The 26,924-nt window shown below is 50.7% G+C and overlaps 1 protein-coding gene across 3 annotated transcripts; it reads left to right on the top strand.

The window, feature by feature from the left end:
* Positions 1-10,663: 10,663 nt before the first annotated feature.
* foxh1 (forkhead box H1) lies at positions 10,664-25,478 on the top strand. Of its 3 annotated transcripts, NM_001017084.1 has the most exon segments (5): positions 10,937-11,030; positions 16,748-17,249; positions 21,848-21,952; positions 22,274-24,567; positions 24,724-25,144. In NM_001017084.1, coding segments are annotated over 3 exon segments (1,548 nt in total). In that variant the 5' UTR covers positions 10,937-11,030; positions 16,748-16,844; the 3' UTR covers positions 23,312-24,567; positions 24,724-25,144.
* The last annotated feature ends 1,446 nt before the right edge of the window (positions 25,479-26,924 follow it).

The following is a 26,924-nucleotide window of genomic DNA, read 5'->3' on the forward strand; positions in this document are numbered from 1 at the left end:
CCCCGGGGCTACACAGCGGGGTATTTATATAAACTATAGTAGGGTTTCTGTAGCAAACACCCCAGCTGTACCAGTGCAGGAATGGCTGCCCCCGGGGCTACACAGCAGGGTATTTATATAAACTATAGTAGGGTTACTTTAGCAAACACCCCAGCTGTACCAGTGCAGGAACGGCTGCCCCCGGGGCTACACAGCGGGGTATTTATATAAACTATAGTAGGGTTACTTTAGCAAATACACAACTTTACCTGTGCAGGGTAACAGTACATTATATTTTAAATACTTTAATACACTTTCATTTTTGGTGTTACTGTTCCTTTAATGTTACCTCTAGTGGAGTAATACTGCAATGTGGCCAGCAGAGGTCAGGCTGTGTTACTGTTATGGGATAGAAATGTTGCCTCTAGTAGAGTAATACTGCAATGTGGCCAGCAGGGGTCAGGCTGTGCTACTGTTATGGGATAGAAATGTTCCCTCTAGTGGAGTAATACTGCAATGTGGCCAGCAGAGGGTCAGGCTGTGTTACTGTTATGGGAGATTAATGTTGCCTCTAGTGGAGTAATACTGCAATGTTGCCAGCAGGGGTCAGGCTGTGTTACTGTTATGGGAGATTAATGTTGCCTCTAGTGAGATAATACTGCAATGTGGCCAGCAGGGGTAAGGCTGTGTTACTGTTATGGGAGATTAATGTTGCCTCTAGTAGAGTAATACTGCAATGTGGCCAGCAGGGGTCAGGCTGTGCTACTGTTATGGGATAGAAATGTTCCCTCTAGTGAGAGTAATTATGCAATGTGGCCAGCAGGGGTCAGGCTGTGTTACTGTTATGGGATTTTAATGTTGCCTCTAGTGGAGTAATACTGCAATGTGGCCAGCAGTGGTCAGGCTGTGCTACTGTTATGGGATAGAAATGTTCCCTCTAGTGAGAGTAATTATGCAATGTGGCCAGCAGGGGTCAGGCGCTGTGTTACTGTTATGGGATTTTAATGTTGCCTCTAGTGGAGTAATACTGCAATATGGCCAGCAGGGGTCAGGCTGTGCTACTGTTATGGGATAGAAATGTTCCCTCTAGTGGAGTAATACTGCAATGTGGCCAGCAGGGGTCAGGCTGTGCTACTGTTATGGGTAGAAATGTTGCCTCTAGTAGAGTAATACTGCAATGTGGCCAGCAGGGTCAGGCTGTGCTACTGTTATGGGATAGAAATGTTGCCTCTAGTGGAGTAATACTGCAATGTGGCCAGCAGGGGTCAGGCTGTGTTACTGTTGGGAGATTAATGTTGCCTCTAGTGGAGTAATACTGCAATGTGGCCAGCAGGGGTCAGGCTGTGTTACTGTTGTGGGAGATTAATGTTCCCTCTAGTGGAGTAATACTGAATGTGGCCAGCAGGGGTCAGGCTGTGCTACTGTTATGGGATAGAAATGTTGCCTCTAGTAGAGTAATACTGCAATGTGGCCAGCAGGGGTCAGCGCTGTGCTACTGTTATGGGATAGAAATGTTGCCTCTAGTGGAGTAATACTGCAATGTGGCCAGCAGGGGTCAGGCTGTGTTACTGTTGTGGGAGATTAATGTTGCCTCTAGTGGAGTAATACTGCAATGTGGCCAGCAGGGGTAAGGCTGTGTTACTGTTATGGGAGATTAATGTTGCCTCTAGTGGAGTAATACTGCAATGTTGCCAGCAGGGGTCAGGATCTCTCTTGTAAAGGGAACAGTAACACCAAAAATGAAAGTGTATTAAAGTATTTAAAATATAATGTACTGTTACCCTGCACAGGTAAAGAATTGTGTATTTGCTAAATAACCCTACTATAGTTTATTATAAATACCCGCTGTGTAGCCCGGGGGCAGCCGTTCCTGCACTGGTACAGCTGGGGTGTTTGCTAAAGTAACCCTACTATAGTTTATATAAATACCCTGCTGTGTAGCCCCGGGGCAGCCATTCCTGCACTGGTACAGCTGGGGTGTTGCTACAAAACCCTACTATAGTTTATATAAATACCCCCTCTGTGTAGCCCCGGGGGCAGCCATTCCTGCACTGGTACAAGCTGGGGGTGTTTGCTACAGAAACCCTACTATAGTATTTATAAAATACCCCGCTGTGTAGCCCCGGGGGCAGCCATTCCCTGCACTGGTACAGCTGGGGTGTTTGCTACAGAAACCCTACTATAGTATATAAATACCCCGCTGTGTAGCCCCGGGGGCAGCCAGTTCTGCACTGTACAGCTGGGGTGTTTGCTACAGAAACCCTACTATAGTTTATATAAATAACCCGCCTGTGTAGCCCCGGGGGCAGCCGTTCCTGCACTGGTACAGCTGGGGTGTTTGCCTAAAGTAACCCTACTTAAGTTTATATAAATACCCCTGCTGTGTAGCCCCGGGGGCAGCCATTCCTGCACTGGTACAGCTGGGGTGTTTGCTACAGAAACCCTACTATAGTTTATATAAATACCCCACTGTGTAGCCCCGGGGCAGCCATTCCTGCACTGGTACAGCTGGGGTGTTTTGCTACAGAAACCCTACTATAGTTTATAATAAAATACCCCGCTGTGTAGCCCCGGGGGCAGCCATTCCTGCACTGGTACAGCTGGGGTGTTTGCTACAGAAACCCTACTATAGTTTTATATAAATACCCCGCTGTGTAGCCCCGGGGGCAGCCATTCCTGCACTGGTACAGCTGGGGTGTTTGCTACAGAAACCCTACTATAGTTTATAATAAATACCCCGCTGTGTAGCCCCCGGGGCAGCCATTCCTGCACTGGTACAGCTGGGGTGTTTGCTACAGAAACCCTACTATAGTTTATATAAATACCCCGCTGTGTAGCCCCGAGGGCAGCCATTCCTGCACTGGTACAGCTGGGGTGTTTGCTACAGAAACCCTACTATAGTTTATATAAATACCCCGCTGTGTAGCCCGGGGGCAGCCATTCCTGCACTGTACAGCTGGGGTGTTGCTACAGAAACCCTACTATAGTTTATATAAATACCCCGCTGTGTAGCCCCGGGGCAGCCGTTCCTGCACCGCTACAGCTGGGGTGTTTGCTACAGAAACCCTACTATAGTTTATATAAATACCCCGCTGTGTAGCCCCGGGGGCAGCCATTCCTGCACTGGTACAGCTGGGGTGTTTGCTACAGAAACCCTACTATAGTTTATATAAATACCCCGCTGTGTAGCCCCGAGGGCAGCCATTCCTGCACTGGTACAGCTGGGGTGTTTGCTACAGAAACCCTACTATAGTTTATATAAATACCCCGCTGTGTAGCCCCGGGGCAGCCATTCCTGCACTGGTACAGCTGGGGTGTTTGCTACAGAAACCCTACTATAGTTTATATAAAATACCCGCTGTGTAGCCCCGGGGGCAGCCGTTCCTGCACCGGTACAGCTGGGGTGTTTGCTACAGAAACCCTACTATAGTTTATATAAATACCCCGCTGTGTAGCCCCGGGGCAGCCATTCCTGCACCGTACAGCTGGGGTGTTTGCTACAGAAACCCTACTATAGTTTATATAAATACCCCGCTGTGTAGCCCCGGGGGCAGCCATTCTTGCACTGGTACAGCTGGGGGTTTGCTACAGAAACCCTACTATAGTTTATATAAATACCCCACTGTGTATCCCCAGGGGGCAGCCATCCTGCACTGGTACAGCTGGGGTGTTTGCTACAGAAACCCTACTATAGTTATATAAATACCCCCCTGTGTTATCCCCACGGGGGCAGCCATTCCTGCACCGGTACAGCTGGGGTGTTTGCTTACAGAAACCCTACTATAGTTTATATAAATACCCGCTGTGTAGCCCCGGGGGCATCTCTCCTTTTTTTAAGCACTGGTAGGCAGGCTGGGGTGTTTGCTACAAGAAACCCTACTATAGTTTATATAAATACCACCGCTGTGTAGCCACGGCGGCAGCCCCAATTCCTGTGATCTGGTTACATGAGGTCTGGTGTGTGTTTAAATGCTACTGGGCAAAAATCCCTCCTAGCATAATAGTTTATGATGTATATATTAATAGTGACTCAACTATAAAAGCATAAGGTGTAAAGTGCAAAAAAATAGGTGGAATGTGCCATACCCGCTGTTTGTAAGCCCTCGGGGGCAGCCATTTTTGGCGTGCTACTGGGTTACATGGCCGGGTGTTTGCTAACAGAAACCCATACTCCTATAGCGCTTTATATACAATACCTACCCGCTGCTGTGCCGGGGCAGCCATTTCCCTGCACTCGTACAGCTGGGTGTTTGCTACAGAAACCCTAACTAATAGTTTATATAAATACCCCGCCTGTGTAGCCCGGGGGCAGCCATTCACTGCCACTGGTTACATAGCTGGGAGTATTTTGGTCTACAGAAACCCTACTACTGTCTATATAAGAGATACCGTCTCCGCTGTGTAGCTGCCTGGGGAGCACTAGTACCATTTCACTACACTTGGTACAGGGCTGGGAGTGTTGCTACAGATAGCCGCCCTAACTTAGAGGCTTTATAATAAATACCTGTGATACACGTACTAGCGCTGTGTAGGCCCGCGGGGGCAGCATTCCTGCCCGGTACAAAGATGGGGGCCTTGCTACAGAAACCCCTACTAATAGTTTATATAAATACTTCTATTTGGGCAGCAACTGTATTCCTTCGTGTGAGAGCCCAAGGAGGTGTCAAGCCACAATATATATCCTGCTAAACTGGTAACAATATCTTAATGACACAGTCTAGCTGGGTGTGTTTTTGCTTAGCAGTAATACCCTACTTATATTTAGCTTTATAATATATATACCACAGCCCGTGTGTAGCCGACCCAGGGGGGTGCCAGCTGGTCTCTCCTGAAGCAATCCGAGTACAGCTGGGTGTTTTGCTACAGAAACCTCGACGTATCATGTTTATTAATAAATAACCATTCCCTGTATGGTAGTCGTGGCACTGCCTGCGGTGCGTCCATTCCACTCGCACTGGTACAGCTGGGGTGTTCTGCTTACCAGTAACACCTCACTATTAGTTTTATATAAAATACCTTATGAATCCCAAGACTATACACTATCAGTGCAGCAGCCGCTGTGTATGCTGGCGACTGACCGGGAGGGGGCAGCGCGTTCTAAAGAGCTGGGAAAAATGGCGAGACACAAGGCACAGGTTAACATAGACCGTAGAGAAACTAGTAGTTTAGCCATATAATGGGTATTTATCTGTTATCTGCTAAGTTGCCTGTGCCTTTTCTTCCTTTCTTGCAGCTTGACACTGAGCATGCCCCCTCGGGCTATCCAGCGGGGTATTTAATATAAACTAAAGTAAGGCGGTTCCGTAGCAAACACCTCCAGCTGTACCGGTGCAGGAATTGGCTGCCCCCGGGCTACACAGCGGGGTATTTATATAAACTATAAGTTAGGGTTTCGTAAGCAAAAACACCTACCAGCTGTACGTATGTGCAGGAAATGGCTGACCCCCGGGGCATGATCAGGAACAGGTAGGGGGGTGTAATATTACTAATAAGACTAGTAGTGAGGGTTTCTGTCAGACCAAACACCCCAAGCTGTAACAGTGCAGGAATGCTGCCACCCGACGGGCTACACAGCGGGGTATTTTATAATAAAACTATAGTAGGGTTTTTCTGTAGCAAACACCCCAGCTGTACGAGTGCAAGGAATGGCTGGCCCCTGTGGGCTACACAGCGCGGGGTATTTATAATAACATAAGTAGGGTTTGCAGTAGCAACACCCAGCTGAAGTGCAGGAAATTGGTCGCATGCTCCCACCGAGTGACTAACAACAGCGGAGGTATTTTGATGATAATCAACTATAGTAGGTTTTCTGTAGCAACACCTGCAGCTGTACCAGTGGCCAGGAATGGCCATGACACCACCAGGGAGCTACAGACAGCGGGGTGATTGTTATAATAAACTGAGTAGTTAGGGTTTTTCTGTTACTGTAAAAACACCCTCAGTCTAACAGCTCGGACACCTAGTGTCAGCAGGAATGGCTGCCCCCGGGGCTACACAGCGGGTATTTATATAAACTATAGTAGGGTTTCTGTAGCAAACACCCCAGCTGTACGAGTGCAGGAATGGCTGCCCCCGGGGCTACACAGTGGGGTATTTATATAAACTATAGTAGGGTTTCTGTAGCAAACACCCCAGCTGTACCAGTGCAGGAATGGCTGCACCCAGGGGGCTACACAGCGGGGTATTTATATAAACTATAGTAGGGTTTCTGTAGCAAACACCCCAGCTGTACGAGTGCAGGAATGGCTGCCCCCCGGGGCTACACAGCGGGGTATTTATATAAACTATAGTAGGGTTTCTGTAGCAAACCACCCCAGCTGTACGAGTGCAGGAATGGCTGCCCCCCGGGGCTACACAGCGGGGTATTTATATAAACTAAGTAGGGTTTCTGTAGCAAACACCCCAGCTGTACCAGTGCAGGAATGGCTGCCCCCGGGGCTTACACAGCGGGGTATTTATATAAACTATAGTAGGGTTCTGTAGCAAACACCCCCAGCTGTACAGCTGCAGGAATGGCTGCCCCGGGGCTACACAGCGGGGTATTTATATAAACTATAGTAGGGTTTCTGTAGCAAACACCCCAGCTGTACGAGTGCAGGAATGGCTGCCCCCGGGGCTACACAGCGGGGTAATTTATATAAACTATAGTAGGGTTTCTGTAGCAAACACCCAGCTGTACCAGTGCAGGAATGGCTGCCCCCGGGGCTACACAGCGGGGTATTTATATAACTATAGTAGGGTTTCTGTAGGCAAACACCCAGCTGTCAGTGCAGAATGGCTGCCCCCGGGGCTACACAGCGGGGTATTTATATAAACTATAGTAGGGTTTCTGTAGCAAACACCCCAGCTGTACGAGTGCAGGAATGGCTGCCCCCGGGGCTACACAGCGGGGTATTTATATAAACTATAGTAGGGTTTCTGTAGCAAACACCCCAGCTGTACCAGTGCAGGAATGGCTGCCCCCGGGGCTACACAGCGGGGTATTTATATAAACTATAGTAGGGTTTCTGTAGCAAACACCCCAGCTGTACCAGTGCAGGAATGGCTGCCCCCGGGGCTACACAGCGGGGTATTTATATAAACTATAGTAGGGTTTCTGTAGCAAACACCCCAGCTGTACCAGTGCAGGAATGGCTGCCCCCGGGGCTACACAGTGGGGTATTTATATAAACTATAGTAGGGTTTCTGTAGCAAACACCCCAGCTGTACCAGTGCAGGAATGGCTGCCCCCGGGGCTACACAGCGGGGTATTTATATAAACTATAGTAGGGTTTCTGTAGCAAAACCCCAGCTGTACCAGTGCAGGAACGGGCTGCCCCGGGGCTACACAGCGGGGTATTTATATAAACTATAGTAGGGTTTCTGTAGCAAACACCCCAGCTGTACCAGTGCAGGAATGGCTGCCCCGGGGCTACACGCGGGGGTATTTATATAAACTATAGTAGGGTTCTGTGAGCAAAACACCCCAGCTGTACCGGTGCAGGAATGGCTTGCCCCCGGGGCTACACAGCGGGGTATTTATATAAACTATAGTAGGGTTTCTGTAGCAAACACCCCAGCTGTACCAGTGCAGGAATGGCTGCCCCCGGGGCTACACAGCGGAGGGGTATTTATATAAACTATAGTTAGGGTTTCTGTAGCAAACACCCCAGCTGTACCAGTGCCAGGAACGGCTGCCCCCGGGGCTACACAGCGGGGTATTTATATAAACTATAGTAGGGGTTTCTGTAGCAAACACCCCAGCTGTACCGGTGCAGGAATGGCTGCCCCCGGGGCTACACAGCGGTATTTATATAAACTATAGTAGGGTTTCTGTAGCAAACACCCCAGCTGTACCGGTGCAGGAACGGCTGCCCCCGGGGCTACACAGCGGGGTATTTATATAAACTATAGTAGGGTTTCTGTAGCAAACACCCCAGCTGTACCAGTGCAGGAATGGCTGCCCCGGGGCTACACAGCGGGGTATTTATATAAACTATAGTAGGGTTTCTGTAGCAAACACCCCAGCTGTACCGGTGCAGGAATGGCTGCCCCCGGGGCTACACAGCGGGGTATTTATATAAACTATAGTAGGGTTTCTGTAGCAAACACCCCAGCTGTACCGGTGCAGGAATGGCTGCCCCCGGGGCTACACAGCGGGGTATTTATATAAACTATAGTAGGGTTTCTGTAGCAAACACCCCAGCTGTACCGGTGCAGGAATGGCTGCCCCCGGGGCTACACAGCGGGGTATTTATATAAACTATAGTAGGGTTTCTGTAGCAAACACCCCAGCTGTACCAGTGCAGGAACGGCTGCCCCCGGGGCTACACAGCAGCTTATTATATAAACTATAGTAGGGTTTCTGTAGCAAACACCCCAGCTGTACCGGTGCAGGAATGGCTGCCCCCGGGGCTACACAGCGGGGTATTTATATAAACTATAGTAGGGTTTCTGTAGCAAACACCCCAGCTGTACCGGTGCAGGGCAACAGTACATTATATTGTTATTACTTTTATACACTTTCATTTTTTGGTGTTACTGTTCCTTTAATATCCCATAACAGTAATACAGCCTGACCCCTGCTGGCCACATTGCAGTATTACTGAACTAGAGGGAACATTAATATCACATAACAGTAACACAGCCTGACCCCTGCTGGCCACATTGCAGTATTACTCCACTAGAGGTAACATTAATATCCCATAACAGTAACACAGCCTGACCCCTGCTGGCCACATTGCAGTATTACTCCACTAGAGGTAACATTAATCTCCCATAACAGTAACACAGCCTGACCCCTGCTGGCCACATTGCAGTATTACTCCACTAGAGGTAACATTAATATCCCATAACAGTAACACAACCTGACCCCTGCTGGCCACATTGCAGTATTACTCCACTAGAGGCAACATTAATATCCCATAACAGTAACACAACCTGACCCCTGCTGGCCACATTGCAGTATTACTCCACTAGAGGCAACATTAATATCCCATAACAGTAACACAGCCTGACCCCTGCTGGCCACATTGCAGTATTACTCAACTAGAGGCAACATTTCTATCCCATAACAGTTACACAGCCTGACCCCTGTGGCCACATTGCAGTATTACTCCTCTAGAGGCAACATTTCTATCCCATAACAGTAACACAGCCTGACCCCTGCTGGCCACATTGCAGTATTACTCAACTAGAGGCAACATTAATATCCCATAACAGTAACAAAGCCTGACCCCTGCTGGCCACATTGCAGTATTACTCAACTAGAGGGAACATTTCTATCCCATAACAGTAACACAGCCTGACCCCTGCTGGCCACATTGCAGTATTACTCAACTAGAGGCAACTTTAATATCCCATAACAGTTACACAGCCTGACCCCTGCTGGCCACATTGCAGTATTACTCCACTAGAAGCAACATTAATATCCCATAACAGTAACACAGCCTGACCCCTGCTGGCCACATTGCAGTATTACTCAACTAGAGGCAACATTAATATCCCATAACAGTAACACAGCCTGACCCCTGCTGGCCACATTGCAGTATTACTCCACTAGAGGGAACATTAATATCCCATAACAGTAACACAGCCTGACCCCTGCTGGCCACATTGCAGTATTACTCAACTAGAGGCAACTTTAATATCCCATAACAGTTACACAGCCTGACCCCTGCTGGCCACATTGCAGTATTACTCCACTAGAGGGAACATTAATATCCCATAACAGTAACACAGCCTGACCCCTGCTGGCCACATTGCAGTATTACTCCACTAGAGGGAACATTAATATCCCATAACAGTAACACAGCCTGACCCCTGCTGGCCACATTGCAGTATTACTCCACTAGAGGGAACATTTCTATCCCATAACAGTAACACAGCCTGACCCCTGCTGGCCACATTGCAGTATTACTCAACTAGAGGCAACATTAATATCCCATAACAGTAATAAAGCCTGACCCCTGCTGGCCACATTGCAGTATTACTCAACTAGAGGGAACATTTCTATCCCATAACAGTAACACAGCCTGACCCCTGCTGGCCACATTGCAGTATTACTCAACTAGAGGCAACATTAATATCCCATAACAGTAACACAGCCTGACCCCTGCTGGCCACATTGCAGTATTACTCCACTAGAGGGAACATTAATATCCCATAACAGTAACACAGCCTGACCCCTGCTGGCCACATTGCAGTATTACTCCACTAGAGGGAACATTTCTATCCCATAACAGTAACACAGCCTGACCCCTGCTGGCCACAATACAGTATTACTCAACTAGAGGCAACATTAATATCTATTATTCGTCATTATTTTGATGAATTTAATACACAAAGGGTCTCTCTGATGTTGGGGGCTCAGGTCCGGGGTATTTATGTAACACTAACAGTATAGAGTATGACACCGGGGCTGCCACCTCTAGGACCCACTCCCAGCACCCCCATTGCAATCTCCTGCCCGTGTTACCCAGCATGCCCCCTCCTGGCACCGTGTACCTTTTACTTCCTTTCACTACATTCAGCTGCAGTCTGGGTGGGGGGGGCTGCAGATCCTGAGGAGGAGGAGGAGCAGGTTTGGGCCGGTGGGGCTCACCAGGTGTTTCCCAGTGCCCCCCCCCCAGCTCTGTTCAACCCTAGTGATATATTAGTGCTACAGTCTCTTTAAGTGCTGCCTGAATCTGCCTACAGGTGGGGCAGTTAGAGTTAATAACTTGCACCTGAGTTGCCCCAGAATGACCTTTAACCCCGAGGCTTTGGTGCCGCTCACTGTGTGTTCTGACTGAGCCGGACTCCCAGGTAACTCCCAGAACCTTAGGCCCAGTTGCTCCCTCCCCTCTGAGCTCTTGTGGGAGATATAACCTAATGGGTGGGGGAAGGGCCCGCTCTTGGGGTGCATTATGTACCCCGGCCTCCCTGCCCATATAACTCCACATCCTGCTGGCTAATTAGCAGCTCGTTAGGGGAGGCGCAGGCTGCACTGCTGCTTAAGGAGCCCTGTGTGCACTTTGCAGCCATTTGGCTTTTGGATTTTATTTGTGTAACAGAGGTTGGACCCCCAAACTGTGAGTATATTTATGGGTACAGGGACCCTCTATCATATTAACCCTGTGAAGTATCTTATTGGATTGGGTTAATTCAGCCTTAATGTATTGGGGCCCCGTGTGGCTGTGGGCTCATTGCAACACATGGACGTTACACACCCACATGGGGGCCCATGGGTCACTCAGCAGCCCTGAGAGGCGTATTGTATTGTATTGTATTGTTACTCCTAATCCATTTGGCCCTAATGTTCCATCCCCTGAGCTTTGGGGCCACAGTGGGACCTGAGGTTGTGCCTAAGGCGGAGGCTCCTTATAGATACTGGGTGTCATTGTTTGCCCCGCGGGGTCCCTTCTCTGTCACCTGACCTGGTAATGGTTTTTCAGTAGGGAACTCGTGTCACTTACAGAATGTGCCCACTAGGGGCAGACTCCCATTTGTGTGTTCTGTGGCAGCTCCTCTTTGTACAGTATTAAAGGGGAACTTCACTCACAGCCAAAATCCATTCTTTCCTCACTGTGTCTGTCATTTTCCCTTCCCTGCACTGCTGGTTCTGACTCCTGATACAACTCCCCAATATCCATTCATTCCTCATTCTCACTGGGTTTATAGTTATGTGTAACTGTCATTGTGTCTGTCCCTTTCCCTTCCCTGCACTGCTGGTTCTGACTCCTGATACAACTCCCCAATATCCATTCATTCCTCATTCTCACTGGGTTTATAGTTATGTGTAACTGTCACTGTGTCTGTCCCTTTCCCTTCCCTGCACTGCTGGTTCTGACTCCTGATACAACTCCCCAATATCCATTCATTCCTCATTCTCACTGGGTTTATAGTTATGTGTAACTGTCGCTGTGTCTGTCCCTTTCCCTTCCCTGCACTGCTGGTTCTGACTGTATGGAGCCCTGTAGTCTCATGGTTCAGTTCAGCTTTCCCTGCATCCCTGAGGCACAAACAGTTGTAACAAGAATGTATGAAGGGCAAGTAATATTTGTTATATAATTATAGTATATATACACTGAAGGCTGATATTGGGGAGTAACTCCCTGCTTCTCGCACTGTGTGGCTGCAGGTCGGACCCTGATAAAGGTTACTTAACCCCTTTCAGTCAGGCCCCCCGGTCCCTGAGTTCTTCCGTTATTGGGGGGCCCCCTCTTCCCCCCCCCCCCTTATTACAGGGAGAGTAGGCAGCTAGCGAGAGACTCTGAGCCCAATCCGTTAGGCTGCCGTTGGGCCTCACACGCCTTGCAGAGGTTGCTGGGATATGTAGTTTAACCACAAGTCAGATGTTCGTGCCTGAGGCCAGTGAGTGTTGCCCCGGGGGCAGGCAGGGAGGGGCTCAATACAAATATTGGGAAGGTGGGGGCTACCAGCTCGGGGACAATTTGTTCCTCCCAGTATCAGTATTTACAAACCGTTGCTGTCAATTCATTCACAAATTCCTGCCGTTTGGCCTCATTGGCTGCAGGTGACTGGGCCCTAAGGCTGGGGGGCCCCGGGGGAACCTCCTGCCCCAGAAACGCAGTAACATCCAGTTGTGGATGAGCAGAGAAATGCCCTCACCCCCAGCTCATTAGCGCCAATTCCACAACTGCCGCATTGCAACAACTTCTTACCCTAATTCTGCCCTATGTGCCAATCGGCTCCTCCGCTGCCATTCAACCGGATCTCATTGGTGTGACCCAGTGATTTGGCCCCCAGGTCTACACGTCACTGCCATTAGTACAGTTTGGGCCTAGGGGGGACTGACCCATAAACACGTCGGTGCCATTAGTACAGTTTGGGCCTAGGGGGGACTGACCCATAAACACGTCGGTGCCATTAGTACAGTTTGGGCCTAGGGGGGACTGACCCATAAACACGTCGGTGCCATTAGTACAGTTTGGGCCTAGGGGGGACTGACCCATAAACACGTCGGTGCCATTAGTACAGTTTGGGCCTAGGGGGGACTGACCCATAAACACGTCGGTGCCATTAGTACAGTTTGGGCCTAGGGGGGACCGACCCATAAACACGTCACTGCCATTAGTACAGTTTGGGCCTAGGGGGACCGACCCATAAACACGTCGGTGCCATTAGTACAGTTTGGGCCTAGGGGGGACTGACCCATAAACACGTCGGTGCCATTAGTACAGTTTGGGCCTAGGGGGGACCGACCCATAAACACGTCGGTACCATTAGTACAGTTTGGGCCTAGGGGGGACTGACCCATAAACACGTCGGTACCATTAGTACAGTTTGGGCCTAGGGGGGACCGACCCATAAACACGTCGGTACCATTAGTACAGTTTGGGCCTAGGGGGGACTGACCCATAAACACGTCGGTGCCATTAGTACAGTTTGGGCCTAGGGGGGACCGACCCATAAACACGTCGGTACCATTAGTACAGTTTGGGCCTAGGGGGGACTGACCCATAAACACGTCGGTGCCATTAGTACAGTTTGGGCCTAGGGGGGACCGACCCATAAACACGTCACTGCCATTAGTACAGTTTGGGCCTAGGGGGGACTGACCCATAAACACGTCGGTGCCATTAGTACAGTTTGGGCCTAGGGGGGACCGACCCATAAACACGTCGGTACCATTAGTACAGTTTGGGCCTAGGGGGGACTGACCCATAAACACGTCGGTGCCATTAGTACAGTTTGGGCCTAGGGGGGACTGACCCATAAACACCTCACTGCCATTAGTACAGTTTGGGCCTAGGGGGGACTGACCCATAAACACCTCACTGCCATTAGTACAGTTTGGGCCTAGGGGGGACTGACCCATAAACACGTCACTGCCATTAGTACAGTTTGGGCCTAGGGGGGACTGACCCATAAACACGTTGGTACCATTAGTACAGTTTGGGCCTAGGGGGGACTGACCCATAAACACGTTGGTACCATTAGTACAGTTTGGGCCTAGGGGGGACCGACCCATAAACACGTTGGTGCCATTAGTACAGTTTGGGCCTAGGGGGGACCGACCCATAAACACGTCGGTGCCATTAGTACAGTTTGGGCCTAGGGGGGACTGACCCATAAACACGTCGGTGCCATTAGTACAGTTTGGGCCTAGGGGGGACTGACCCATAAACACGTCGGTGCCATTAGTACAGTTTGGGCCTAGGGGGGACTGACCCATAAACACGTTGGTGCCATTAGTACAGTTTGGGCCTAGGGGGGACTGACCCATAAACACGTCGGTACCATTAGTACAGTTTGGGCCTAGGGGGGACTGACCCATAAACACGTCGGTGCCATTAGTACAGTTTGGGCCTAGGGGGGACTGACCCATAAACACGTCACTGCCATTAGTACAGTTTGGGCCTAGGGGGGACTGACCCATAAACACGTTGGTGCCATTAGTACAGTTTGGGCCTAGGGGGGACTGACCCATAAACACGTCACTGCCATTAGTACAGTTTGGGCCTAGGGGGGACTGACCCATAAACACGTTGGTGCCATTAGTACAGTTTGGGCCTAGGGGGGACTGACCCATAAACATGTCGGTGCCATTAGTACAGTTTGGGCCTAGGGGGGACCGACCCATAAACACGTCGGTGCCATTAGTACAGTTTGGGCCTAGGGGGTACTGACCCATAAACACGTCGGTGCCATTAGTACAGTTTGGGCCTAGGGGGGACTGACCCATAAACACGTCGGTGCCATTAGTACAGTTTGGGCCTAGGGGGGACTGACCCATAAACACGTCGGTGCCATTAGTACAGTTTGGGCCTAGGGGGGACTGACCCATAAACACGTCGGTGCCATTAGTACAGTTTGGGCCTAGGGGGGACTGACCCATAAACACCTCACTGCCATTAGTACAGTTTGGGCCTAGGGGGGACTGACCCATAAACACGTCACTGCCATTAGTACAGTTTGGGCCTAGGGGGGACTGACCCATAAACACGTCGGTGCCATTAGTACAGTTTGGGCCTAGGGGGGACTGACCCATAAACACGTCACTGCCATTAGTACAGTTTGGGCCTAGGGGGGACTGACCCATAAACACGTCACTGCCATTAGTACAGTTTGGGCCTAGGGGGGACTGACCCATAAACACGTCGGTGCCATTAGTACAGTTTGGGCCTAGGGGGGACTGACCCATAAACACGTCGGTGCCATTAGTACAGTTTGGGCCTAGGGGGGACTGACCCATAAACACGTCACTGCCATTAGTACAGTTTGGGCCTAGGGGGGACTGACCCATAAACACGTCGGTGCCATTAGTACAGTTTGGGCCTAGGGGGGACCGACCCATAAACACGTCGGTACCATTAGTACAGTTTGGGCCTAGGGGGACTGACCCATAAACACGTCGGTGCCATTAGTACAGTTTGGGCCTAGGGGGGACCGACCCATAAACACGTCGGTGCCATTAGTACAGTTTGGGCCTAGGGGGGACCGACCCATAAACACGTCGGTGCCATTAGTACAGTTTGGGCCTAGGGGGGACCGACCCATAAACACGTTGGTACCATTAGTACAGTTTGGGCCTAGGGGGGACCGACCCATAAACACGTCACTGCCATTAGTACAGTTTGGGCCTAGGGGGGACTGACCCATAAACACGTCACTGCCATTAGTACAGTTTGGGCCTAGGGGGGACTGACCCATAAACACGTCACTGCCATTAGTACAGTTTGGGCCTAGGGGGGACTGACCCATAAACACGTCACTGCCATTAGTACAGTTTGGGCCTAGGGGGGACTGACCCATAAACACGTCGGTACCATTAGTACAGTTTGGGCCTAGGGGGGACCGACCCATAAACACGTCGGTGCCATTAGTACAGTTTGGGCCTAGGGGGTACTGACCATAAACACGTCGGTGCCATTAGTACAGTTTGGGCCTAGGGGGGACTGACCCATAAACACGTCGGTGCCATTAGTACAGTTTGGGCCTAGGGGGGACTGACCCATAAACACGTCGGTGCCATTAGTACAGTTTGGGCCTAGGGGGGACTGACCCATAAACACGTCACTGCCATTAGTACAGTTTGGGCCTAGGGGGGACTGACCCATAAACACGTCGGTGCCATTAGTACAGTTTGGGCCTAGGGGGGACTGACCCATAAACACGTCACTGCCATTAGTACAGTTTGGGCCTAGGGGGGACTGACCCATAAACACGTCACTGCCATTAGTACAGTTTGGGCCTAGGGGGTACTGACCCATAAACACGTCGGTGCCATTAGTACAGTTTGGGCCTAGGGGGGACTGACCCATAAACACGTCACTGCCATTAGTACAGTTTGGGCCTAGGGGGGACTGACCCATAAACACGTCACTGCCATTAGTACAGTTTGGGCCTAGGGGGGACTGACCCATAAACACGTCGGTGCCATTAGTACAGTTTGGGCCTAGGGGGGACTGACCCATAAACACGTCGGTGCCATTAGTACAGTTTGGGCCTAGGGGGGACTGACCCATAAACACGTCACTGCCATTAGTACAGTTTGGGCCTAGGGGGGACTGACCCATAAACACGTCGGTGCCATTAGTACAGTTTGGGCCTAGGGGGGACTGACCCATAAACACGTCACTGCCATTAGTACAGTTTGGGCCTAGGGGGGACTGACCCATAAACACGTCGGTGCCATTAGTACAGTTTGGGGTGGGGGCTCCCCTATAGTTCGGACCCTGTGGCTGTGGGGAGAGTGATGACAGACGTGGGACAGGGCCAGTCCCCCCCCCCCCAGGGGTAAGTCCCTATCTCCCAATTGATGGTTTCTTGTCTCCGCACACAGAAACCCCCCCAGCCCAGGAGCCGGGAGTCTGTGGATCCACTTGCTGAAGGTTCGTTTGCGTAACAAAGGGGCTAATTAGAGAGGGCGGAGCCTCAGGATGAGAGACCCCTCCAGTCTGTACGCAGGATTCCCAGTTGGATCCCAGTATGAAAGTGTGGAGCCTCCCAGCCTTGCCCTGCTGAGCTCCATATACCAGGAGCAGGTCCCGGCCGCCCCCGGCCATTCCTATGAGCAGTGTGCCCAGCCTTGGCCGCCCTTGTACCGAGAGGGGGGCACCTGGAGCCCAGACAGAGGCAGCATGCATGGGCTTTCCCCGGGCACCCAGGAGGGCTCCTGTACCCAGGCCGAGGGCACCAAGGACTCGCTGGGAGGGGACGAGACCCTGTCGAGGAAGAGCAAGAAGAAGAATTACCATCGCTACGCCAAGCCACCATATTCCTACCTGGCCATGATCGCCCTGGTCATCCAGAACTCCCCCGAGAAACGGCTCAAACTCTCCCAGGTAAGGGGCCCGAGGGGCAACTTGAGGAGGGGGGGGGGATATCCCTTGGGTATGTGGCACCTTCCTTTTGGGCTTCTACTGTGATTGGCCCTGAAGCACTTTATTATAGTCCCAACCCGGGTATATGGGTGTCAGACCCCCTGTTACACTGTATCCCTGCCGGTACTGACCCAAGTACAGGAGTGTATCAGACCCCCTGTTACACTGTATCCCTGCCGGTACTGACCCAAGTACAGGAGTGTGTCAGACCCACTTACACTGTATCCCTGCCGGTACTGACCCAAGTACAGGAGTGTGTCAGACCCACTTACACTGTATCCCTGCCGGTACTGACCCAAGTACAGGAGTGTGTCAGACCCACTTACACTGTATCCCTGCCGGTACTGACCCAAGTACAGGAGTGTATCAGACCCCCTGTTACACTGTATCCCTGCCGGTACTGACCCAAGTACAGGAGTGTGTCGGACCCACTTACACTGTATCCCTGCCGGTACTGACCCAAGTACAGGAGTGTATCAGACCCCCTGTTACACTGTATCCCTGCCGGTACTGACCCAAGTACAGGAGTGTATCAGACCCCCTGTTACACTGTATCCCTGCCGGTACTGACCCAAGTACAGGAGTGTGTCGGACCCACTTACACTGTATCCCTGCCGGTACTGACCCAAGTACAGGAGTGTATCAGACCCCCTGTTACACTGTATCCCTGCCGGTACTGACCCAAGTACAGGAGTGTGTCGGACCCACTTACACTGTATCCCTGCCGGTACTGACCCAAGTACAGGAGTGTATCAGACCCCCTGTTACACTGTATCCCTGCCGGTACTGACCCAAGTACAGGAGTGTGTCGGACCCACTTACACTGTATCCCTGCCGGTACTGACCCAAGTACAGGAGTGTGTCGGACCCACTTACACTGTATCCCTGCCGGTACTGACCCAAGTACAGGAGTGTGTCAGACCCACTTACACTGTATCCCTGCCGGTACTGACCCAAGTACAGGAGTGTATCAGACCCCCTGTTACACTGTATCCCTGCCGGTACTGACCCAAGTACAGGAGTGTGTCGGACCCACTTACACTGTATCCCTGCCGGTACTGACCCAAGTACAGGAGTGTGTCGGACCCACTTACACTGTATCCCTGCCGGTACTGACCCAAGTACATTTGTGTGTCAGAACCACTGTTACACTTTATCACTGACCCAGGTAATGACGTTTGCTGGTTAATTAGTTAGTAATTAGATTTGTATCACTGCTCAGTGAGTGTCTGTGCCAAGGGTTCTCCATAATGACACATTGTATCAAGGGGCTTCCACTCACTCTCTCCTTACTCTGCTGCAACTGGGTCTTTTGATTGCGGTTCTGGGGGCAGTTGGAAATGAATGCAGAGAACAAAGTTACAACAACTCTTTCCCCATTTTGGGCTTGTTATATTGGCCTCTGCACTGCTGGTTCTGACTCCTGATACAACTCCCCAATATCCATTCATTCCTCATTCTCACTGGGTTTATAGTTATGTGTAACTGTCACTGTGTCTGTCCCTTTCCCTTCCCTGCACTGCTGGTTCTGACTCCTGATACAACTCCCCAATATCCATTCATTCCTCATTCTCACTGGGTTTATAGTTATGTGTAACTGTCACTGTGTCTGTCCCTTTCCCTTCCCTGCACTGCTGGTTCTGACTCCTGATACAACTCCCCAATATCCATTCATTCCTCATTCTCACTGGGTTTATAGTTATGTGTAACTGTCACTGTGTCTGTCCCTTTCCCTTCCCTGCACTGCTGGTTCTGACTCCTGATACAACTCCCCAATATCCATTCATCCCTCATTCTCACTGGGTTTATAGTTATGTGTAACTGTCACTGTGTCTGTCCCTTTCCCTTCCCTGCACTGCTGGTTCTGACTCCTGATACAACTCCCCAATATCCATTCATCCCTCATTCTCACTGGGTTTATAGTTATGTGTAACTGTCACTGTGCCTGTCCCTTTCCCTTCCCTGCACTGCTGGTTCTGACTCCTGATACAACTCCCCAATACCCATTCATTCCTCATTCTCACTGGGTTTATAGTTATGTGTAACTGTCACTGTGTCTGTCCCTTTCCCTTCCCTGCACTGCTGGTTCTGACTCCTGATACAACTCCCCAATATCCATTCATTCCTCATTCTCACTGGGTTTATAGTTATGTGTAACTGTCACTGTGTCTGTCCCTTTCCCTTCCCTGCACTGCTGGTTCTGACTCCTGATACAACTCCCCAATATCCATTCATCCCTCATTCTCACTGGGTTTATAGTTATGTGTAACTGTCACTGTGCCTGTCCCTTTCCCTTCCCTGCACTGCTGGTTCTGACTCCTGATACAACTCCCCAATATCCATTCATCCCTCATTCTCACTGGGTTTATAGTTATGTGTAACTGTCACTGTGTCTGTCCCTTTCCCTTCCCTGCACTGCTGGTTCTGACTCCTGATACAACTCCCCAATATCCATTCATCCCTCATTCTCACTGGGTTTATAGTTATGTGTAACTGTCACTGTGTCTGTCCCTTTCCCTTCCCTGCACTGCTGGTTCTGACTCCTGATACAACTCCCCAATACCCATTCATCCCTCATTCTCACTGGGTTTATAGTTATGTGTAACTGTCACTGTGTCTGTCCCTTTCCCTTCCCTGCACTGCTGGTTCTGACTCCTGATACAACTCCCCAATACCCATTCATCCCTCATTCTCACTGGGTTTATAGTTATGTGTAACTGTCACTGTGTCTGTCCCTTTCCCTTCCCTGCACTGCTGGTTCTGACTCCTGATACAACTCCCCAATATCCATTCATCCCTCATTCTCACTGGGTTTATAGTTATGTGTAACTGTCACTGTGCCTGTCCCTTTCCCTTCCCTGCACTGCTGGTTCTGACTCCTGATACAACTCCCCAATACCCATTCATTCCTCATTCTCACTGGGTTTATAGTTATGTGTAACTGTCACTGTGTCTGTCCCTTTCCCTTCCCTGCACTGCTGGTTCTGACTCCTGATACAACTCCCCAATATCCATTCATTCCTCATTCTCACTGGGTTTATAGTTATGTGTAACTGTCACTGTGTCTGTCCCTTTCCCTTTCTGTTATCTGGTTCTGACTCCTGGAACTAGGTAGTAGAAGTAAGAACCGGCAGTACAGAGAATATAAACTGCCAGACAAACCGCTTTCGGTAGCAATGACAGTTACACATCAGTATTAGGCAAAAAACCTTTTGTTGGGTTTAGTTCCCCTTTGATGCTATTTTGCCTGTTGCTTTCATTTGGAATGAATATTCAGTGGGTGCCTGTAGAGTTTTTGGGGGGGACTCCAGGATTACTGGGGTTCAGACAGGAACACCCTGGGGGAATGGTTAGATAACCGATGTGAGTCTATATGGCAGCTCCTATATATCCCTGGAAGGTTCTGTTGGGCCCAATCGTGTCAGTACTTCCCTGGGGCTCCTAGGGGGGTTCAGGCTGGGACCCCCAGTCCCTGTGTAGGAATGGCTGCTCCCCAGGCTTTGGGAGGTGTCTGCTAGAGGTGGGGGGGGTAAATGATTAGATGGGTGGGGGGGGGAGGGGGCAGGGATTATTCAGAAGGAGGCTCCATTTATTTTTCCCATACAGTTGGGCAGCAGATAACCCCCCCCCCGCTCTGTGTATCTAACTCCTTACTGTAAACGAAAGCCAAAGTGCAAAGGTCAAACCAAATAAGAAATGTGCGGCCCCCCAGGGATTCCCAGCAGGGGGCCGGGGGTCTGCACTCTGTAGGGCGGCTCCTATCTGGGCTGCTGAGTGACAGCTCTGAGATAAGGCCGGAGGCATCGAGGGGCCCCTGGGCTGGGGGGCCCAATTCTCTCTCCAGTTGTTTATTTACAACTCCTGGCCCCCATTCATACCCCCCCGGGAGATTTTATAGATAAATCTGTAATCTAAGTTTGGTGCCAATGGTCTGCTGGGAGCTGGACTGTACAACTGGAGGCCAATGGGCCGGATGAGCCCCCTCCCCCCCCTGATCAGAGGTCCCATAGGCTTCACTGTATGACATTTCACTTACAGTATGGGATATAACTGACCCACTACTTGTACTAAGTTGGACCCCACTGCCCCCAGGTGGGGGGGGGGGGCACCTGCCGGTGATGGGTTTGGGGGGGTGGAGATTCTCTCCTATTTAGTTACTGAGTTCAATGATCTGAGATTTTGATCCACATCGGCGAGAGAATCTGCAGTATTGTGACCTGTTGGTGGCGCTGTTCTACGTGTCTGACCCAGCATCTGGTTACTGGGGGGGGGGGGTTATTGGCTGGCTGTAAAGACATGTTTGTTACCCATGATACCCCAGGTGTTGGGTACAAACCCCCAAACAGGGCTGTAGGTAACAAAACTGGGGCTCCTTTCCGTGCCTTCCCTTTCAGGGGGCCAATCGCCTGTCTCTTGGCCCCATTCATGGGAAGCCCCTTTATTAGCATGTGGGGGGGGTCCCCACAGTGTGCCGTGGGTTGGTTCTACACATAATGTTAAGATCTTTCTCCTCGCTAGAGAGGTCTGACCCCAATTCACTGAGCTCTCTCCCTGTGCAGATTCTGAAGGAGGTCAGTACACTTTTTCCCTTCTTTAAAGGGGACTACATGGGTTGGAAAGACTCCATCAGGCACAACTTGTCCTCCAACGACTGCTTCAAGAAGGTGAGTGTGAGGGGACGGGGTGGGAGTTCAGTAACTTGGGCTGTGGGTCCCTCATAGCCTTTCTATGGTGATACGTAGGGGTATTTACTGGGGTAGGTCTATATCAGCTGTGGGTGGGCTACAGTCCCCAGGTATTGGATGGTTGGGTGATTTGAGTTTGACTTCTCTAGTTTTGCCTAAGGGGGGGGTAAAATATAACAAAAACATTGCCTTTAATGTCACCATCAAGGACACGGCAAAAGACCTTGGGCATGACTTTGAATTCTGTTGGCCCAGGAACAGCTGCGCCACCAATAACTTGTTCTCTTGTCTCATCTACAGGTTCTCAAGGACCCTGGAAAGCCCCAGGCCAAGGGTAACTTCTGGACGGTCGACGTTTCCCGGATACCTCTGGATGCTATGAAGCTGCAGAACACTGCGTTGACCCGTGGTGGATCAGACTACTTTGTCCAGGACTTGGCTCCATACATCCTACATAACTATAAATATGAGCACAACGTAGGGGTGTATGCTCCTCACCATATGCCAAGTCATGCCAGCTCCCTTCCCCTGGCAGAGGACCCTCACCAGACCAACACTGGCGGCAAACTCAACACCTCCTTCATGATTGATTCCCTACTCAATGACCTGCAGGATGTGGACCTGCCTGATGTCCCCAGGAACATTGAGAGCCAAAGGATCTCTCCGGCCGTAGCCATAAACAATATGTGGAGCTCGGCTCCTCTTCTCTACCCGCAGTCCAAGCCAACGAGGAATGGCAGGGGCCCTGGCTTCTCCGCCAGTCATTCCACATACTCCTCTTCCAGCTCCAGCATTTCCACAATCTCCCCTGTTGGGTTTCAGGAGACGCAGGAGAGGAGTGAAGACTTGCTTGGTCGGCAAACTCAAAGGCTTGGCTTTCCCACCAAACGGCCGAGAGAGGATGATGGCTGCAGCACCCCATCATCAGATACTGACGCAGGGAACTATTCTCCCACTGAGCCCCCCAAAAAGATGCCCCTGCTTTCTTTGGACTTGCCCACTTCTTACACAAAGAGTGTGGCACCCAATGTAGTGGCACCACCCAGTGTCCTGCCCTTCTTCCACTTTCCTCGCTTCACCTACTATAATTATGGACCTTCCCCCTACATGACCCCACCATACTGGGGTTTTCCTCGTCCTACAAATCCTGGTGGGGATAGCCCACGTGGACCCCAAACTTCCCTGGATTTAGACAACATGTTAAAGACTGTGCCACCCAACAAGAGTGTTTTTGATGTGTTAACCAGTCACCCTGGTGACCTTGTCCATCCTTCCTTCCTCGGTCAGTGCTTGGGCAGCAGTGGCAGCCCCTACCCAAGCAGGCAAGGTCTAATGTAGAGACAAAGGCCTCCTGGCCTGACCTGGAGTGGACAATGCATGAAATTGAACCTGGATAGCAGGTGGTCCTTCTTTACTGAGTTCATATATTATATGTAGATAATGTGGCCCCTATTTGAGGGGGGGGAGGGAGGAAGAGACCTTGAGTTTTTGTATATTGCTGCTATTTTTATGCTGCCCCCTGCTGTTATGATTCTGACGGGGGGCCTTGTGCCCTACATATTATTGCACTAATGCTGAGATGCTGTTCTTATACTCTCCCTACCCAGGGGCAGTCTGGGCATGGGCACAGTTGCCCTAGATGGTGGGTATGACTGAGGCCACATAGCTTCTGTGGGCACCATTATAATAACCAGTAGCCTTTAACTTGCCAGGGATGCCAGTGGAGGCTGAAAGGCAGGATACCCACTGGTGCCAGTGGGTACCAGTACAGATTGGCCCACAGGCTGCTGGTACCGATGCCCCTTGCACTAAAGACCAGTAGCGTGTGTGTGTGTGTGTGTGTGTATATATAAGGGGCTTCTGAGAGGGCCCCCAACGCTGGAATCCGACGCCCCTAGTCTGACTTTCCCAAATCTGAGTGTCAGTAGGAGAAATGACTGGTCGGGCTTACAAGCCTGCGCTTCCCTGACTGGGACTGGCACATCTGTGGGCAGTCGGGCATTAGTCCCAGCATCTCCCAGGGGCAAAGGCTAATGGAATTCTGGGACTTTGTATGGATGAAGGGGAAGATCTGCCTGATATTGAGGGTTATTTTTATTTATTACGTGAAGTTTGCCCCTCCCACTGCGCGGCCTTTAGGGATCATGAACACCAGTCGGGAAAATTTGTTTTATACTTTTTTTTATTTGAATGTTTTTAGTTTTGGACAAGAGCTTTATCCCTGGTCCCTGAATGGGTTCAGTTTGGGACGAGCTTTAGCCCTGGTCCCTGAATGGGTTTTAGTTTGGGACGAGAGCTTTAGCCCTGGTCCCTGAATGGGTTTTAGTTTGGGACGAGAGCTTTAGCCCTGGTCCCTGAATGGGTTTTAGTTTGGGACGAGAGCTTTAGCCCTGGTCCCTGAATGGGTTTTAGTTTGGGACGAGAGCTTTAGCCCTGGTCCCTGAATGGGTTTTAGTTTGGGACGAGAGCTTTAGCCCTGGTCCCTGAATGGGTTTTAGTTTGGGACGAGAGCTTTAGCCCTGGTCCCTGAATGGGTTTTAGTTTGGGACGAGAGCTTTAGCCCTGGTCCCTGAATGGGTTTTAGTTTGGGACGAGAGCTTTAGCCCTGGTCCCTGAATGGGTTTTAGTTTGGGACGAGAGCTTTAGCCCTGGTCCCTGAATGGGTTTTAGTTTGGGACGAGAGCTTTAGCCCTGGTCCCTGAATGGGTTTTAGTTTGGGACGAGAGCTTTAGCCCTGGTCCCTGAATGGGTTTTAGTTTGGGACAATGACCAAAAAAAATGAGCGGGTTCAAAAGTGCTTTTAAAGGTCAAATTTCCCACGTCTAAGCCACATTAACCCCCCTCTCTCCTGTGCTGTACCCCCTGTACTCTTGGGGGACAAAGGATAAGGAGGAGAGGGGCACAGGCCCTGAGCTATATATGGGGGGCCCACAAACCTTAATAAAAGGGGCAATATAATAAGCTCAGGGGATCTTCACCCTGGGGTCCATTGGCCTCTGTGTGTTCCCAAACATGGAATTGTCTGTTGTGATTTCCCTATAGACTGATAGTGCCCCCTAGTGCCGGATCCAAGCAATGCCGGTACTTATACACTGGGCCGAGCTTTGGGCCTGGAGATATTGATGGGAATCTGGCTCTGGGAATCTGTTGTAAGATGAAACTGTAAATGCAGTGAGGGATGAATGGATATTGGGAAGCTGCACAGAATAATACAGACAATAGTACTTGGGTGTAGTTCCCCTTTAATCTCTACTGATGTGGCGCCGGAAGCCATTTTGGATTGGACATTTGGGTTTCTTACATTGTTTTGCCTAATAAAATGTTCTCGTGGTAGCGGGCCCCCGGGCCCCATGCAGTATCCCCCTTCCTCTGGGCCCCGGGCTCTATGGATCTCTGTGCAATAGAAAAGCCTGTTTATATCCTGGAAATACTTGATTGTGTGTTTGTGTGACCCGAGTTCCCGCCTGTACTTTGTGCCATGAATAAAACCGCGCTTGCACTTTAATTGGCTCCGCGATTCCTTCTCTTGCACATTGTGGGGCCCCTGGGGGCAAATGGGCTCCGTGTAGAACGGTCCGTTACTCCAGAACCACCTCCTCTGTTCCACTATTCCTTCCCTTACACACTGATTACATGGACTTTGTATACTATTCACCCCTGTGAGTTGGGCAGATACTTTGTACACTAGTCATGCCCTATGGTGCAGCCCAGTCCTGTATGTGAGTTGGGGGCAGTGGGGGTATTTAGAACAGCCAATAATATACAGGGGTATATGCTGCTTGGGGCAGTAGGATAGGGCAATGGCACTCGCAAATCCCAATGAAACTGAGTGATCATTAAACCTTGTTAGGGGCAGTTATTCTCTATCTGCCAGTACCACTGATTCAGGGGGGGGATCCCACAACTTCCCAGCCCCCCCTGTAACTCCCCTTCCTTGTACCTATCTAATGTATCTGCCAGTACCACTGATTCAGGGGGGGGGATCCCACAACTTCCCAGCTCCCCCTGTAACCCCCCTTCCTTGTACCTATCTAATGTATCTGCCAGTACCACTGATTCAGGGGGGGGATCCCACAACTTCCCAGCCCCCCCTGTAACTCCCCTTCCTTGTACCTATCTAATGTATCTGCCAGTACCACTGATTCAGGGGGGGGATCCCACAACTTCCCAGCCCCCCTGTAACTCCCCTTCCTTGTACCTATCTAATGTATCTGCCAGTACCACTGATTCAGGGGGGGGGGGGTCCCACAACTTCCCAGCCCCCCCCTGTAACTCCCCTTCCTTGTACCTATCTAATGTATCTGCCAGTACCACTGATTCAGGGGGGGGGATCCCACAACTTCCCAGCCCCCCCTGTAACTCCCCTTCCTTGTACCTATCTAATGTATCTGCCAGTACCACTGATTCAGGGGGGGGGGATCCCACAACTTCCCAGCCCCCCTGTAACTCCCCTTCCTTGTACCTATCTAATGTATCTGCCAGTACCACTGATTCAGGGGGGATCCCACAACTTCCCAGCCCCCCCTGTAACTCCCCTTCCTTGTACCTATCTAATGTATCTGCCAGTACCACTGATTCGGGGGGGGATCCCACAACTTCCCAGCCCCCCTGTAACTCCCCTTCCTTGTACCTATCTAATGTATCTGCCAGTACCACTGATTCAGGGGGGGATCCCACAACTTCCCAGCCCCCCCTGTAACTCCCCTTCCTTGTACCTATCTAATGTATCTGCCAGTACCACTGATTCAGGGGGGGGGATCCCACAACTTCCCAGCTCCCCCTGTAACTCCCCTTCCTTGTACCTATCTAATGTATCTGCCAGTACCACTGATTCAGGGGGGGGGGATCCCACAACTTCCCAGCCCCCCCTGTAACTCCCCTTCCTTGTACCTATCTAATGTATCTGCCAGTACCACACAGGAACAAGTGACTGATCCCTTTATGAGCTCCC

Source organism: Xenopus tropicalis, chromosome 6 (assembly GCF_000004195.4).
Source record: "Xenopus tropicalis strain Nigerian chromosome 6, UCB_Xtro_10.0, whole genome shotgun sequence".
In the NCBI taxonomy this organism is placed as follows: Eukaryota; Metazoa; Chordata; class Amphibia; order Anura; family Pipidae; genus Xenopus; species Xenopus tropicalis.